This window comes from Mustela lutreola, chromosome 3 (assembly GCF_030435805.1).
Source record: "Mustela lutreola isolate mMusLut2 chromosome 3, mMusLut2.pri, whole genome shotgun sequence".
Classification (NCBI taxonomy): domain Eukaryota; kingdom Metazoa; phylum Chordata; class Mammalia; order Carnivora; family Mustelidae; genus Mustela; species Mustela lutreola.
This window is the reverse complement of record NC_081292.1, coordinates 170,179,820-170,195,733: the sequence shown is the minus strand read 5'-3', so window position 1 is coordinate 170,195,733 and position 15,914 is coordinate 170,179,820. Positions and strand designations below refer to the sequence as shown.

The window sequence follows — 15,914 nt, the reverse complement described above, 5'->3', positions numbered from 1 at the left end:
ATGAAGTGCTCTCATTACAGAGGAGAAAACTAAGTCATAAAGAAAGTAAGAAGTTTTCTTTATTCACATGGCTTGTAAGTGCCAGAGCCATGGTTCAGTCTTTTAGCTACCACAGTGTTCAAATTAATAGGTTTGAAAATAACACCACTAACAACCCTTGAGAAGGAGGAAAACAATAATATTCCATCAGAAATAAATTAATTAGAAAGAAAAAATAGGAAGAATAGAACTCTTATTTATTCTCTGAAATAATTTTGACAATTTAAGGAATAAATAGAACTAAATCAAATAGAATAATCTAAATCAAATATAATAAAAATATTGGGAAAAATTTTACAGATGCAACATACAACTGTATGTCAATACATTTGAAAATCTCATGGAATTTTATATTTTTCTGTAAAACCATAATTTCCAAAAAATGATTCAACAAGAACTATAAAATCTGATTAAAAGAATTATCAGTGAATGAGCTTAAAGTTTAGGGAAATAAAAATCTTTACAATTTCTCTGGGCTAGATGATTTCACCCAGAAAATTTAAAACAATCTGTTAAGAGTTAAATTAGGGGCACCTGGGTGGCTCAGTTGTTTAGCATCTGCCTTTGGCTCAGGTCATGATCCCAGGGTCCTGGAATTGAGCCCTGCATTGGGCTCTCTGTTCGGTGGGGAAACTGCTTCTCCCTCTCCCACTCCTTCTGCTTATGTTTCCCTCTCTCATTCTATTTATTTGTCTGTCAAATAAATAAAATCTTAAAAAAAGAGTTAATTTAAAATATGGTTGTAGTCTCCAACACATATAGAAGCATGAGATCCTCATAAATTTCTGCAGAAAGATCAAATCTGTACCCTTTCTGGAAAACCATTTCAAATTTGTATTAATCACTTCTCGGCCTTTAGGCTAAGATCAAGTGCAAAATTTGTATCAAGTGTATGAAGACTGTTCATACCATACTTATAAATATCACTAGAGCATTTAATATTTAATATTTAGACAAACACTGTTTAAAACATTTCTAATAATATCAAGAATTAACATAAGCCTAAATATCTAGTAATATCAAGAATAGAGGGATCTTTAGGTAGCTTACTGTGTAAAGAGAAAGAAATTTGTGCTAAATAATATTTGCAAAGATTTTCTGATAATATAGAAAATATTTGCAGTTTTAAGTAGAAAATTATGAAAACAATGTAAATTAATCTATATGTCTAGGAAAGACATAAGTGCACTAAAATCTTGATGATTATCACTGAGTTGTGGAATTAAGCATGATTTTATTTTTTCTCATTCTTTTCTGTATTTTCCATGTTTCCTACAATGAGTATGTATTATTTTTAGATATTCAAATTATAACACTAGTTTTTATTCCTTTTACAAGTCTGCTCATGATACTTTGGTGAGTTAGGGTAGTCTACTAGCAAACCCATATGATTTTGTGGTCAACTTCTTTGTTTCTTTTCTGTCTTCCCTGGAAAACAGTGCTTGGTCTTTTGTACAAGTTGAACCCAGTAATTGTTTGCAATAACTTTGTTGGCCATATCTTCCCATGTGGTTTCTATTCATGGCTTCGTTACAAACCCCACTACTAGTAGATGGGCTCTACCAGAACCCAGATTTAGCTGAACTGAAACAATACCAGGTACTGAAGTTTTATTCATTTGGAGTCTGTGTTACACTGTCAGAAGTATTGTTGCATTACATATACACAAAAAAAGAGCTCATGCCTCTACCATTGTTGTTATCTAAACTTTAAATCCCTTTGTCAAAGTACAACCACATATGGGTGCCTGGATGACTCTGCCATTAAGTCTCTGCTTTCAGCTCAGGTATCAAGTGTATGAAGACTCTTGTGGTCCTGGAATCAAGCCCTGCACTGGGCTCTGTGCTCAATGGAAAGTCTTCTCTCTCTCCTTCTGCCTGCCGCTCCCACTGCTTGTGCTTTCTCTCTATCGAATAAATAAAATCTTTAAAAAAAAAGTACAACCACAAGACAAAACAGCACAAAAAAATGAGTGTGAAATTTTTATTGTCACACTCATTGAGTGAGGTCATATTAAAACCCAAAACTGATGCAGGAAAATTGAAATAATTGGAATATTAAGTCTTCTTCCAGTGATAGGATATATCCCTCACTTTATGCTAGTCTGTATCTTTGAGGAAAATTTTACAGTTTTTCTCACTAGGACCTACATATTTCTTCTTAATATCGTTTCTAGAGATAATGGATTTTTGTTATTATTGTGAATGGGGTGTTTATTCAGTGTCACTTTGGAAGTGATTTTCATGAAGAAAGGATTTATTTGTTGTTTTGAATCAAATGTTTTGAACTCTTTTTTTTTTTTATTCTAATAGTTTTTTAGTAGATTCATTCGGTAGTCTGTGTTTGCAACGATATCACTGATAAATAGTGTTACTTTTAAACACAACTTTTCCATTTAATTATATCTTGCATTTTTTGCCTGGGCTAAAATGTTCAGACTAATGTTAAATAACAGTGATGATAACAGGTATCCCAATGGCATCCAAAATACTTGGTATCATAGTGGTAGGAATGAGACTAGTATTTTTACTGTAGACAGAATTTGGTGAAAGCTTCAATAACATTATTTTAAGAAGGTACCATAAGGCATTATCCTTTTATTTTTAGTTTATAATTTTTCTTTTTAAATTGAGAATGAACATTGAGTACCAAATATCTTTTCGCATCTGTTGGGTTGCTATTTTTTCCCCTTTAATCCATAATCTAACGGACAGAGCTCTGGAAACAGTGTTACTTATTCCTTAATAAACTAATTAAACTGAATTTAAATAGCCAATATTAGGAGTTTTATATCCTCATTCATTAGAAAGCATGGTATTTGGCTTTTCCTTTTGTGATTCTTTCCTTGTTAAGGTTTTAGAATTTGTGTCTGTAAAAGTGTAAGTGGAGTAGGAATGTTTTGTTTCAAGAAGGTTTGTAGGGCTCCTCTGTAATTGCCTGGATGCCTGTCTTGCCAATATTATCCTATCTTTCATTTCCAGGACTCTCCTGAGTAGAGCTCCTGGCTGGGTGAGGACCACTTTGAGAAGAGAACTGTAACATTTGAAAATTTTTTTCATTCTTCCTTTGTTCTGATTGAACATATATACCATTAATAGAGTCAGTAACCTTCTTCTCCTCATTGAATTTTCAACTTGACTTGTATTCTTAGAATTCAGTTTGAACATCTTTTAATGTAGCCCTAATCCTTTAAGAACGAAACACCTTTGAATGGGACACAGGGGACCAGAGCTTCTTTGTTTATGCCCCCCACCAGCTATTGTTTATTCTATGGCATTAAGTGTTAGGACAAGTATCTGTTTAATTGTTTCTTTTTCTGGTCCTATAACTATGGACTTCTAAAGAGCAGAGATCCCATCTTGTTCACTTTCTAATTCATAAACCCTGGCAAAAGTCTTGGCATATGATAGCAAATATATATGTGTTTATGTCAGTCTTCCTCCACCTGCATCTACACACACACAAATATAAGTCTGTGTATGTATGTGTGTGTATGTGTATAAAACTACATGTACACACATGTGTGTGTATCTGGATACACACACATACATACATTAACATACATACACACATACTTCCTTGAATGCTATCTGTTTCAATGAATTTATACAAATGAGCACAGGGCAATGGAATAAGAACTGAATTGGGAATCTGATCCTTACACTGTCACTGGCCATTTATGACAATGGGCAGGTGACCCAACCATTCTGAACCTTCAATTCTTCATACTTAAAATGACATCCTGTACTATAAGACCTCTAAGACCCTTCCAAAAACTTAGGACTTTGGGAGGAGGCATCAATATATTTGAACCTGATGGGTTAGCCTTCATAATAACATATAAAAATATTATCATGCATGTTGGCCAACAAATAAATCTCAAAAACAAGATTCTCTGTGCTTTTCAGGGATATTTCTCAGCTCAGTACATAATGGATGACTTCAAGAGAGACCCTCTCTATATCCTGGACAACAATCACACTCATCTGCTGCTCGTGGACAACGGGTGCCATGGACATCCTACAGTTGAAGCAAAACTTCGGAATCAGCTGGAGAAGTACATTTCTGAGCGCACTATTCAAGGTCAGGATTCAGAAAATGGATCTTAGACCTAGTATCAAGAGCAGTAGCAGCAGCACCAACAATGGTAGCCACCACTCATTAAGTGAAGCATGGTGAACCCAATTAGGTGTCCTGTTGCCAGAGAGGTGCTGTTATTTCTCTTCTTTCTTTGACATCCTAGGACCATTTCTGCCAACGTGTGGGAGCATAAATGCTGCCTTGTTGCACTCTGGTTTGTCAGTACAGAAAACCTGCTGTCTATTCTTCTGCTAGACAACGTTCAAGAACAAATAAAATCCACACTGGCAAATCTGAGCCTATGAAGCAATGTAATTAGCTAGGGTAAAAATGATAAAAACCAACCCATTAGGTCAACAGTTGGATGGGTTATGTGTTTGAATCCTGGTTATTTTTATATAGTGGAACCATTTAAAATATTGGTTTCAAGGGAAGAATGTAGCAGTTGAGTGAAAGCCTTTATCTGGTATGGGAAGTGACATATTCTCTCTCTTCACCACTGTTGAAGATACGTCTTATTATGGAACAAGAGTACCTCACAAGGTAGTGATAGACTCCATAACAGGGATATATTGGAGAAGTTTTCAACATCTTTTTCCTTTTTCAGTGGGGCATACATGAAGGAAGGCATTTATATATGTAATACTCTTTCTTGAGAGAATACTTAGTTATGCAAGTTTGCCACCCACTCAAGAAAGCATAGGATTTTGCAAATTAGCAAGAGTGTATTATAAGGATAAACTTGAACCTGGTCTAATATTAGTAAAAGTAAATTATTCACAGCCTTTAGCATTTTAAATATCAGTAACAAATTACAACATAACATATGTCATACTGGTTTGGGGTGCAGAGACACATCTGTCAAGATCAATGGGGGGATTTCAATTCTGAGATCTGCAGTCATCACCCCACACCCTGGGAACAAAAGCTCCTGGTATCTTGAGATAGATGAATATTTCTAATGAGTCCAGAGTCAGTTTTATGTTCTATGCCTTATAGATTCCAACTATGGTGGCAAGATCCCCATTGTGTGTTTCGCCCAAGGAGGTGGCAAAGAGACTTTGAAGGTGAGTCTTGGTTTGGTTTTCTAGAAAATTGATCAACAAACTAACCCAACAAATTTGCTTTGGAGTTCATGTTGATCTAATCTGACTAATTTCTTTTACTATTGCAAGTAAGTAGTAGTATTTTCACCACACAATGTTCCCTAGCAGTCCAGAGGAGACTTTGCAAGAACATGAATAGCTTATATACCTAATATTGGCTTTGACCATCAGCCCACCAAAGAGAAGAGTTGATCTTAACTCATAAAACTACAGATCATAACCAGCATATATATCGGAAAATCATGGCCACCCCGTCTGCATGGAGATGATCTGTGATCACACACAGAGAGGCTACTCTCAGATGGGTTTCCCAGACCACTGAAGGTCCAACCACACACTTCCTGAGCCTGCAAGGACTTCACCCATAAGAAGGAACCCCGAGTCCTAAGCGACTCTGGGATCATAGAAATCTTCCTGGACCGTTCTGTAACTCCAGTGTTGAGCAGTGGAGGAGAATTCTGCTCCCCGCTCCATCTGTGTTACTCAGATGTTTCTGAGTTCCTCTTATCACCAGCCAGGCTCCTGCTTGACCTTTCAGAAGGTATCAGTGTGATTGCATACTTGTTGGTATTTGAAGGCATGCACACCATATTGAAGATCTCACTGTTTTAGCAATAGGACATCACAAAATTTTGATTTTTAACTCCTTCTTTTAATTAATTGCCATGTTCATTTGCCTATCCCCTTGTATCCTCTATCCTGTGTATCACGATTCTTGGTCCTCTCCACTCCCTCCCAGAGTCTCCTTCTAGAGTTACAAGTAATTCCCAGTGAAGTTATTTGGACTCCTAATCTAGCACTTTGTTTATCCTTTTATATAACAATGGCCTTTCATTCATTCATTCACTCACACATATTTATGGAGCACCTGCTGTGAGATGTCCTGCTGAGACCATTGTTAAATGAAAGTTTTCAGGGAAAGACTTTTCAGGGAAAAATTAAAGATTTTTAAAAAAATTGTCAGCGCATGAATCCTTGAAGAGCAGAAGAGGAAGAGAGGAGGAGGGATGGAGAGAAAGGAATTGAAAGATGGTTATGCTTACTAGCTCTCTTTCAAATTTTTGATTTGGAATTCTCTGATTTCCAGAGAACCACTGTGGGCCCAGGCACTGTAGTTCTGTGGCATTCCCCTCAAATGACTGTGCGGCCAGTAACCACATCCAGGACAGGGGATGGGAGAGGGGAGGGACAGCTTCCTGTCTGATCATCTTATTCTGGCCCCAGTATGTGGACACACCGGTCTCTGGGGCAGGCAGTGGGGTGCAGAGCTGGAAAAACCCCTCAACTCGCCAGGGTGAGACACCAGACACTCTATGGGCGACATGTCCTCCAGGAAGGCGTTCAGTCTCTGCTAAGGATAGGGGCTCCTTAGTTTCTTCTGTGCATGTAGATCACTGTGTCTTGCTGTTAAGTGATTTAAAATTCTTAAGACTTAGAATAGCTTCTGTAGTTTTGTAAAGGAAATAATAAAAATGTGGTGTGTATATATCTGGGAAACAAATTTAATTTTATTCTCTTTTCATAAAAAGGGCAAGGAAAATTATTTGGGAATTATAAGGGATATACATGTCAACATATGTGGCTACTGCTTTGAAGGTATTTTCATACCTTAAAAGTATGAATACTGATAACCTCTGTCAGATAAGCTGTCAACAATAATATTGAATACCATTTTTAGGACTTGTCATGCATATCTATGATGTCAGTATTTGGAATGATCAATTTTGTATATATTGATATTTTAAGCACTTTTTATGGAGAACTTAAGCTCATCACATGTGTCCTTATTATAAGAATTAGTATTAGCACAGGCTATAATACAACTGGCTTATGTTGCTCATTCATAGACAGTTGCAAAAATTTGGTTTGCTTCTGATTCATATAAAACCCCAAAAGGAAAAGCGCAGAGATGTGTCAAGGTGTGTGGTTGACCAGCCTGGTTCTGGTGCGTTCCACTGGTCATCAGTGTGTCTTCAGTCTGGCCAACTCTGTCTCCCTTCTCCCAGGCCATCAACACCTCCATCAAAAGTAAAATCCCTTGTGTGGTGGTGGAGGGCTCAGGGCAGATTGCAGACGTGATTGCGAGCCTGGTGGAGGTGGAGGATGCCCTGACGTCATCCGTGGTCAAGGAGAAGCTGGTGCGCTTCTTACCCCGCACGGTGTCCCGGCTGCCCGAGGAGGAGACTGAGAGTTGGATCAAATGGGTGAGCTATAGGAGGCTTCTGGGGGCTGAGAAGAAGATAGCCAAATTCATGGGGAAGGCGGAAGGGTTAAGAGTTCAACTGTGCTAGAGTTACAGCTCTTTTGTCCATTCTTAGCGACACTGAAGCGATACTCTGGCCCAAAGTAGGTTTCTTGTTGGACATTGCAGCTCATGTAAGTTAAATAACTCGCCAAGTCTCCATACCTGGTGGGGGGTAGCATTGAGGGTTCAAACTCAGACCTGTTTGCAAAGCTGGTAATCCTTTTATACCATGACTTCAACAAACGTTTAGCTTCTGAATATGTCAGTGAAGCAGAGGAAGGAGATTCTTGGCAATGTTTTACAACTGCAGATGCTAAATGGAGTCTACATCCATTGGAGAAGTAGTTACTACAGAATAATTGCCTTTCTAAATTCACTGGCCCAAGATTTAACTCAGAATCTCTCACCTTTCTCATCAGATCATGTAAGAAACATGGACTTATCAGAATCTCTATTACACTTCTTATGGCTAAGCCTATAGAAAACTATGTTGACATGGTACCATAGCTTCTAACTACTCTGTTTTGTGAATGCTGTTGACTTGAACTGACTTCCACTTCCTTCACTGCTCAGTTCATTAGAAAGCCCACGTTAGTATCAGTGGGTGTGTTTCCATCAGCTCATTCTAGAATGGCCTTCGATGTTTGGGTATTTCTTAGGAGTATGTGCTGCCATTTGGGAATTTTTGGAGAAAGAAAATAACAGACTAGAGACAATGGGAGAGTTATTTAAGTCATAGAGCCCATTTTGTCATGAGAGTTCAAGGTTGAATATATTATAAAAAATATTCTTTTTTTTTTTAAAGGTTTTTTTAATTTATTTGACATACAGAGATCACAAGTAGGCAGAGAGGCAGGCAGAGAGAGAGGAAGGGAAGCAGGCTCCCTGCTGAGCAGAGAGCCCAATGCAGGACTCGATCCCAGGACCCCGAGATCATGACCTGAGCCCAAGGCAGTGGCTTAACACACTGAGCCACCCAGGCGCCCCTATAAAAAATATTCTTTAACTAGACTGGCACTTTGACAGTATTTAGTTGTGAAAGCACCTCAAAATGTCCAGTGCAGCAAACTGAAACCCTGGTATAGGATAGTCTTGTTCGTGGTAGCCTCTGCCATTGTTTAAGGCAAGCCTGGATGAACCAAAGCCTTGTAAATAATGAGGAAAATCAACCCAGTCTTCTAGGCCACTCAGTTCTCTAGCCAATAAACACACAGTGGGGACTCTACTGGTCTTAATTAACTTCAGATGAATGGACAGTTAGCTGATACTCCGGGTGAGGTGCAGTGGGGTTGAAGTGATCATGAAGGAAGTTCTTCCTGGATTAAGCCTTATTACCTAGAATTTAGAATTTAAAAATTCGGATGCATCTTTTTCCAGAGTCAGTGTTGGTGCTAAATGATGGCCTGCCCCACATATGCTTATATGATATTCCTACTCGAATAATTGCATTTTCCAGATTTTACTAAAAATGTAAAGTTGGGGGTTTTATATGGAAGTTCACTCTAGGATTTTCTTGTATCTTGGTCAAGTCCAGTTGAAGGACAGACACAAGAATCAGGCAAATAGAGATCAGATTTTATCAGCTTCATTGAGGATGAAGGCAAAGTTGACAGATGTGGCTTAGGGGTATAGTCATAATGAGCTTCCTTGTGCTGAGCCCCAGAATGAGACAGACGAGCCCACCCAGACAGAGGCAGCCATGGATAGAGACTGCCTCCCCCGAGGCTAGGTATGTGGCTAATAGCAGACCAGAGCACTAACACTCTGCAAGGAGCAGATCCCACTGAAGAAGCAGTAAAGGGCTGGCTGGCCAGGCAAAGTGAAAGCTACCAGTTAGACATGTCACTCCCCCACCCTAAGTAGGAGGAAGTGAAAGGGTGGAGGATATCAAGGGGCTTGGTTCGGGTGGAGGCTGCTCTGCATGGAAATATGTGGATAAGAAATAGGAGTCCTTCCTCCCCAAAGTGGTATACAGTTTTGATTCTCCACATACGGACACCTTAATGTCTGAGACAATTCCAGACATATCAGCAGAGAATCCAGAGACATTGTGTGTTGAGCACTGTGCTCAAGGTGCTTTCCCGCGATGTATGGGAGGAATTCAGTGGTTGGTTCAAGGAGACCCATAGAAGAAGAAATAGACAACTCTTAACTTACCCACCCAGGATGGCCCTGAGTCCTCTCCAGTGGCTTTCCTCTCACTCATGCAAGTTGGCTTGAAGAATCTGAGTCAGGTCATGTCCAAAGAACAGAGACCATCTAATGGGTCCCCTTAATGAGGGATTTTGATTTCTGATTTCAGAAAACTATTATAGAAATCTGGAACAGGCTAAAAATCAGATGCATTTCACTTATCCTTTCTGGGATTTATACCTCATTCATAGTCATATCTAATATGCTAATGATCCATCATAATTATAATCACGTCAGAAGACATTGATTAATAATAAAAATTCGTCTGGCACTTTAATTATGCACTTATATGAAGGTTTGCAATTGGTACAGATTTTCCAAAAGACCAAGCTCAAGAGAAGAATTATTAATTAATGAATGTATATATCCAGTCAGATATTAATTGAGTACCCCCCCAAGGCTAATTATGGGTGATTTCACTTATCTTCTGGACAACCAACCTCAAACTCTGAACTCACGGTTTCTTGACCTTTCCAGGGAACCCAGTTTATCTCTCCACTGGGATTATGCTTTCTCTTTCTACTAGTTCACCCAAAGTTGTTAAACCTGTGCCTAGTCCTCACCTTCTCAAGAACTTGAACCTTCCGTAGTATCCCAACCTATCAGTCAGCCTAGATACCATTCATTTATGTCAAACTGTTTCATCTACTCATTTATTCAGTTGATATTTATTGAGCATATATCATATGCCAGGTTCTGGGATAAGCATTTCAGAAAGAACAGTATACATGATAGGAAGAGTCCTGTCCTCATAGAGAAAACAGAAATGGAAAAAAAAAGTTTAAGTTGAATGATTACAGTATATAGCATCATATAATATCAAACTGAAATGAGTATGCTAAAGAAAGGTAGCATGGATTCTGAAGGTATTCTCAGAGGAGGTGATGTGGGATCTGAAGGCTGTGTAGTCAGTGGGGTGAAAACTGGGATTGTAATATTGAGAACAGCATGTGCAAAGGTCCTGAGGTGTGAGGCAAGCATGGCCTACCTGAGGCCCTGGAATAAGTCAGTGAAGGTAGAAGTTTTTGAATGAAAGCTGGAGAGCTTATGAGGGGCCAGGCCAGGCAGCTGTTTGAACACTGTTTTGAGATTTGGGTCTTGTTTAAATGGAATGGGAAGTCACTAAAAGGTTGAAACAGAATGAAGATGTGGTGAGTTGTGTTCAGGAAAACTCATGCTGGCTGCAGTGCAGGGATAGGGCTGAAGGAGGAAAGAGGGAGGTTTCAGGGTGGAGACCAGATAGGGTTCCCCAAAGCTGTCCCTGGGTCTCATCAGTTCACTCTGTATCCATGTTCACTTTCTCCTTCTTCCTTTTTGTTTGGAAGGAAAACCTCATCTGTGCTGCCCACCCTCACTTGTGTCCAGACTCTTGGGACATGGACCCCTCTTACCAGTCATTCCTTCCCTTCCTTTCCTTCTTCTCTCCACACCTCCCCTCCCCTCTCCTTTTCCTTTCCCTTTCCTTTCTTCTTCTTTTTTTTTTTTTTAAATAAAGATTTTATTTATTTATTTGAGAGACAGAGTGAGGGAGAGAGCATGGGCACAAGTGCAGGGGAGGAGCAGAGAGACACTCAGACTCCCTGCTGAGCAGGGAGCCTGATGTGGGGTTGGATGCAGGGCTGGATGCTGCTTGATGCTAGGCTGGAGCCCAGGACCCCAGGCGCAGCTTTAGCCAAACACAGAATGCTTGACTGACTAAGCCACCAGGCGCCCCACCACCCGCTGCCTGTCATTTCTAGTTGGACCCCTTTCCTTCTGCTTGAGCTAGGGCTGCCCACATGCAGAGAGGACCCTTCCCTTCACACCCCCTCCCGCTGCCCTCAGTGTGCAGCCTGTGGTTTTCCTTTATTTCCTGGTCACTCCTGGACTCTGCATCCACGAACGAAAGTCTCCAGCTCCGCCTTCCCAGGAGAATGCAGACGGAATGGTCCCTCCTAACATTCAAATCCAAGGTCTTATCTGTTGCATGGCTTCCCGGCTTCCACCCTCCCACCTTGGCCCAAGACCTCTGTCCCCCTGCCCAGGCGAGACTCTCCATAGTTCCAGATCCTTGTTTTCAAATGTTGCAGAGCCCCTATCCCCGACCTGGAGCCCAGTTAACCAAAACCAGGCTGGCTTCCTCTTCTAGAGGAGCTCTGTCTCAGTAAGCTCTGGCCAAGCTCAACGACATCTGAAGCCTTGGGATCGGGTTTTAAAATGAAATATTACAGAAATTTCACAAAGAATAACAAGTTCCTTATTTCTTTATCTAGTCACCAAGTCCTCTTGGCTATTGTTTGCACTGGAATTCTCCTTCCTACGGGTTAAGCCCTCCTGACCACACTTGGATGGTTTCTGTGGCTTTCTGTTGTTCTTTTCTCCTTTATTCACTCATGTCACACGTGTGTGCATGTGTACACACACACACACACTCATGCACTCTCACTCATGCACACACATACATAAGCACACTCACTCATGCACACACACATGCATCCTCACACATGCACACTCTCCCATTCACATGCACACTCACACTCACACACGCATAGTCACAATGCACACACACATATGCATGCACATACTCATACATGCACAACTCACATACATATGCACACTCGCACACTTGCACACACACACTCACACACACTCACTCACACATGCTCACACACATGCACTTACACTCACCCTAGTCCCTGAGTCTCAGCTCTTCAATAGGAACTTTTTCTCATGTGTTGCACTTGTTCAACCAGTACTTTGTTCTCGTTGTGGCTAAGGACTTATTATTCCAATTCAGAGCTTAGGTGTTATGGGCACAGGCACCGTAGGTGAGGGAAGGGTGTCTAGATCACCCCTATAGGCAGTCTTCAAAAAAAGAATGGAATAAAAGGTTCTTCACCAAAAAAGAGACATTTTTGCTCCTTATGCCTGAAATCAATTGCCTAACTGTGCTCTTTAAATCTTGCCAGCTCAAAGAAATTCTCGAAAGTTCTCACCTATTAACAGTTATTAAAATGGAAGAAGCTGGGGATGAAATTGTGAGCAATGCTATTTCCTATGCTTTGTATAAAGGTGAGTAAAAATAGCTCCTCTGGAAGTTTTAGCTTTGTGTTGCTTTCTGTGGCTTCTAATGCCCTGCATTTATTTTTTGAACAGCTTTATTGAAATATAATCTCATACTTAATTTTGGTTATCACAGATTGGAAGCCAGAATAACTACTAGTGGCCTGCTGAGTTAACCTCCTTGGTTGAATGTATTTAATAGAACAAGAATTTTTATGTCATTAAAATAGTGGCCAAATCTAATCCCAGCACTCTCCAAAGTGCTGTCTGTAACAGTGTTTTAAAATTTTCATCTGAGTCTCAGGAGGTGGAAAAAAGCTATGATAGGCCTTTGTCCTAGGTCTTCACATATATGTGCATCCACGCACACACCTTCACACAAATAATTTTGCATTTAGTTTCAGGAATTTACAAGTTTCCTGAAACTTATGAATGAACCTGTTTTGAAATTCTCATCTGTGATCTTTGCAGTCTTAGAAATCCATTAAGGTGGAAGTTACCTGAAGTAAATTGATCCTTGGCAAAGACCATGTATAGTCGAGCCACCTGATTAGTATACGTAAGGTATGCAGACTAGGGTAAAGGAACTAGGAAATGTGATTTAAGCATTAACTATTTATTAGAATTATTCTTATTGCGTTTGCCAGAAATCTGGTTGTAAGTGTATTTATTAAAAAGGGATTTATTTGTAGAGATACATAGATACAGAATACATTTGCTCTGGAAAAGACATTAGAAAATTTTTATAATATGACTCATTATTTCATAGACTCAGAGTTATATAAGTCTGATACGGTCCTTGAAATGCAACATTCATGGAATTTGAATCTATGGAAAATATCAACATAGCACGATTGCACCATTAGGATATGAAATGGAAAGATATTATTATGGTTTGAGTTGATCTTCATTATATGCTTTAGGACATGCAGAATATGGACAAGAGTGAGTAAAATAAACAATATGTAGAAAAGTGGGTAAAATGACAGTTCTGAATGTCTGATTCGAAGGGAATGTGCTGAGAATCTGCCTTACAAGTGGCCATGGGATGGTTCTGACTCTTTTTTTCTGCTGAGTTGCTTTTTTCCCCTGTCCTCCTACAGCCTTTAGCACCAATGAACAAGATAAGGATAACTGGAATGGGCAGCTGAAGCTTCTGCTGGAGTGGAACCAACTGGACCTCGCTAGTGACGAGATCTTCACCAATGACCGCCGATGGGAGGTAAAAAAGCTCTCCTGGGTTAGGCCTGTGTCAGGTCTGACTCACTTCTTGCTAGGTCTTCAATACCAGATCTTGCAGAGATCTTGCAGAGTCCCCTTTGGTGCCAGCCGTCACTTTCCTCATCCGTAGTATATATAGGACATTTGCATGGACTTAGTAGGTTTGTAGTCAAGGGATTATAACAAAAGAACTCATGGAAGAAAATATCAGTCCACTAACGCCATCCAGCGTTCACAGCCCATGGTCCCAACATGAGAGGTGCCTCTCCATCTGGGTGCAGAGGTACAGATGCCCTCCTCGGAGCTGATGGGGACAACTTATGGGGACAATATGGACACGATGGCTGAAAAGGGTTTATCAGAAGTAGCTCAACTACTTCTAGTCAAGACAGTGGTGCTCATTTTGCTCCCTGCCCCATCTCCCCAGCCAACCTGTGATAAAAGGGTTGTCAGCAGTGAGATTCCTAAGGGAAAAGTAGAAGAACTTCATTGAAGACACACAGTGAATGTCTTAGAGCTAGAGACTCTAGACTCTCGGCCAGAAAATCACCTCCAGTATGGAAATTGTATTTTCTGATAAAGTTATGGTTTTTTTTTTCAGTAGACTGATTCTTTTTACTTTTAATTTGATCAGAGGTATATAGCACTGCATTTTTTAGCAGTGTCTTCTTGTGTACAGCTCAAGTAAAATCAGCCTTAGGAGCTCTGTTCAGTAGGAAGAATTACAACCTGTCACCCTGGGAGCTGTGAGGCTGTACGGTGCTTTGTCTTCTACTCTTTTAGATCAGTCTAAGTCATCAGTGGGCAGTGAAAATCTATTTAATTTTATATGCGTATGTGAAGATCAGAAAGTTCGTGTATCTCATGACATTCATTCTGAATATGAGGCTCAGGAAAACACTTTTAGGCCCATCGTTGCAGAATCAGATGAAGACTTGGTTCATATGACCACATTACCAATTTTAATAATGTAATGCAAATAAAGTAATGGTGTATGGATTTTTTTTAAAGATTTTATTTATGGTGTATGGATTTTTAAATTATTCATTCCCTTAGCAAACATTATGTTGTGTTTGGTCTTTGTGGTAGAATGAACCCTATTGCACGCCGCAAGGCTTTAGTAAGTAGAGAGAAGGTAGAATTATAAGTAGATTGAGTTAATTGATTTGTAAATTAATCCCTGTGTGTGAGATCTTCTATTTAAGTAAGGTCAGGTAGTGCAAATAAACATAAACTTAAGCATATATTGAATGGTACATCTAATTGTATTAACTCTACTGAAGATAGTTCAGTGTAAAGGGCATAATGGCTAAGAGAACAGACCGCAGACCCAGCCCCTCTGCGTGTCTTAGCCTCTGCAAGTCACTTTTCCTCTCCGTACCCCAATTTCCCTATAGGTGGTGTGTTGGAGTCAGTTCATACTGGCGTGCAAGAGCTGACTGCTAAGGATTCAGAGATTTTGTGAGTCAGTTGTTAAATACAGTCACTCTAAAAAATTAAATTATATAAACTCAGAATTAAATTTTTAAATTTAAAAACAAAGGCAAGAAATAGTCAAAACGCATTACTTTCTAATTATTTTACAAAATTTGCTACTATGCATGCTCTGGAAGTTATTTATAACTGTTGTATCTTCATGCTGGAAATACCAGCCAATGAAGTAGGTTCTTCCCCAGGTCTATTCCCAATTCTGCATTCAGTGAGGTCACAGTGGTGGCTGAAAATGGGACACAGTGGGAGCATTGGCACCACAGGAATTGGCAGGTATCACAAATCAGGGCTTATGATCTTCTCCCAGAGATGCAGTTGTTAAACATGTACCCACACACCACCGCTCATCTGAGAACGGAGGTGATGGTCATAGAATCAGGGCATTACCTTCCTGATTGGGCTGTTAGAATAATTATCAGATCATGTTTCTGAAGCACTTAGGACATTGGCACATATGAAACATTCTGTATGTATTTGTTGAAAAACAGGTAAAAGCC

At 39.8% G+C, this 15,914-nt stretch overlaps 1 protein-coding gene across 1 annotated transcript in view; it reads left to right on the top strand.

Annotated features, from left to right (window-relative positions):
- The window catches only part of TRPM8 (transient receptor potential cation channel subfamily M member 8), a 77,311-nt gene that overhangs the window by 17,498 nt on the left and 43,899 nt on the right, over window positions 1-15,914 (top strand). The window contains exons 6-10 of the mRNA XM_059167651.1: window positions 3,948-4,122; window positions 5,119-5,186; window positions 7,232-7,429; window positions 12,612-12,714; window positions 13,809-13,927. Coding sequence (XP_059023634.1) covers window positions 3,948-4,122; window positions 5,119-5,186; window positions 7,232-7,429; window positions 12,612-12,714; window positions 13,809-13,927 — 663 coding nt within the window. The remainder of the gene's footprint in view (window positions 1-3,947; window positions 4,123-5,118; window positions 5,187-7,231; window positions 7,430-12,611; window positions 12,715-13,808; window positions 13,928-15,914) is intronic.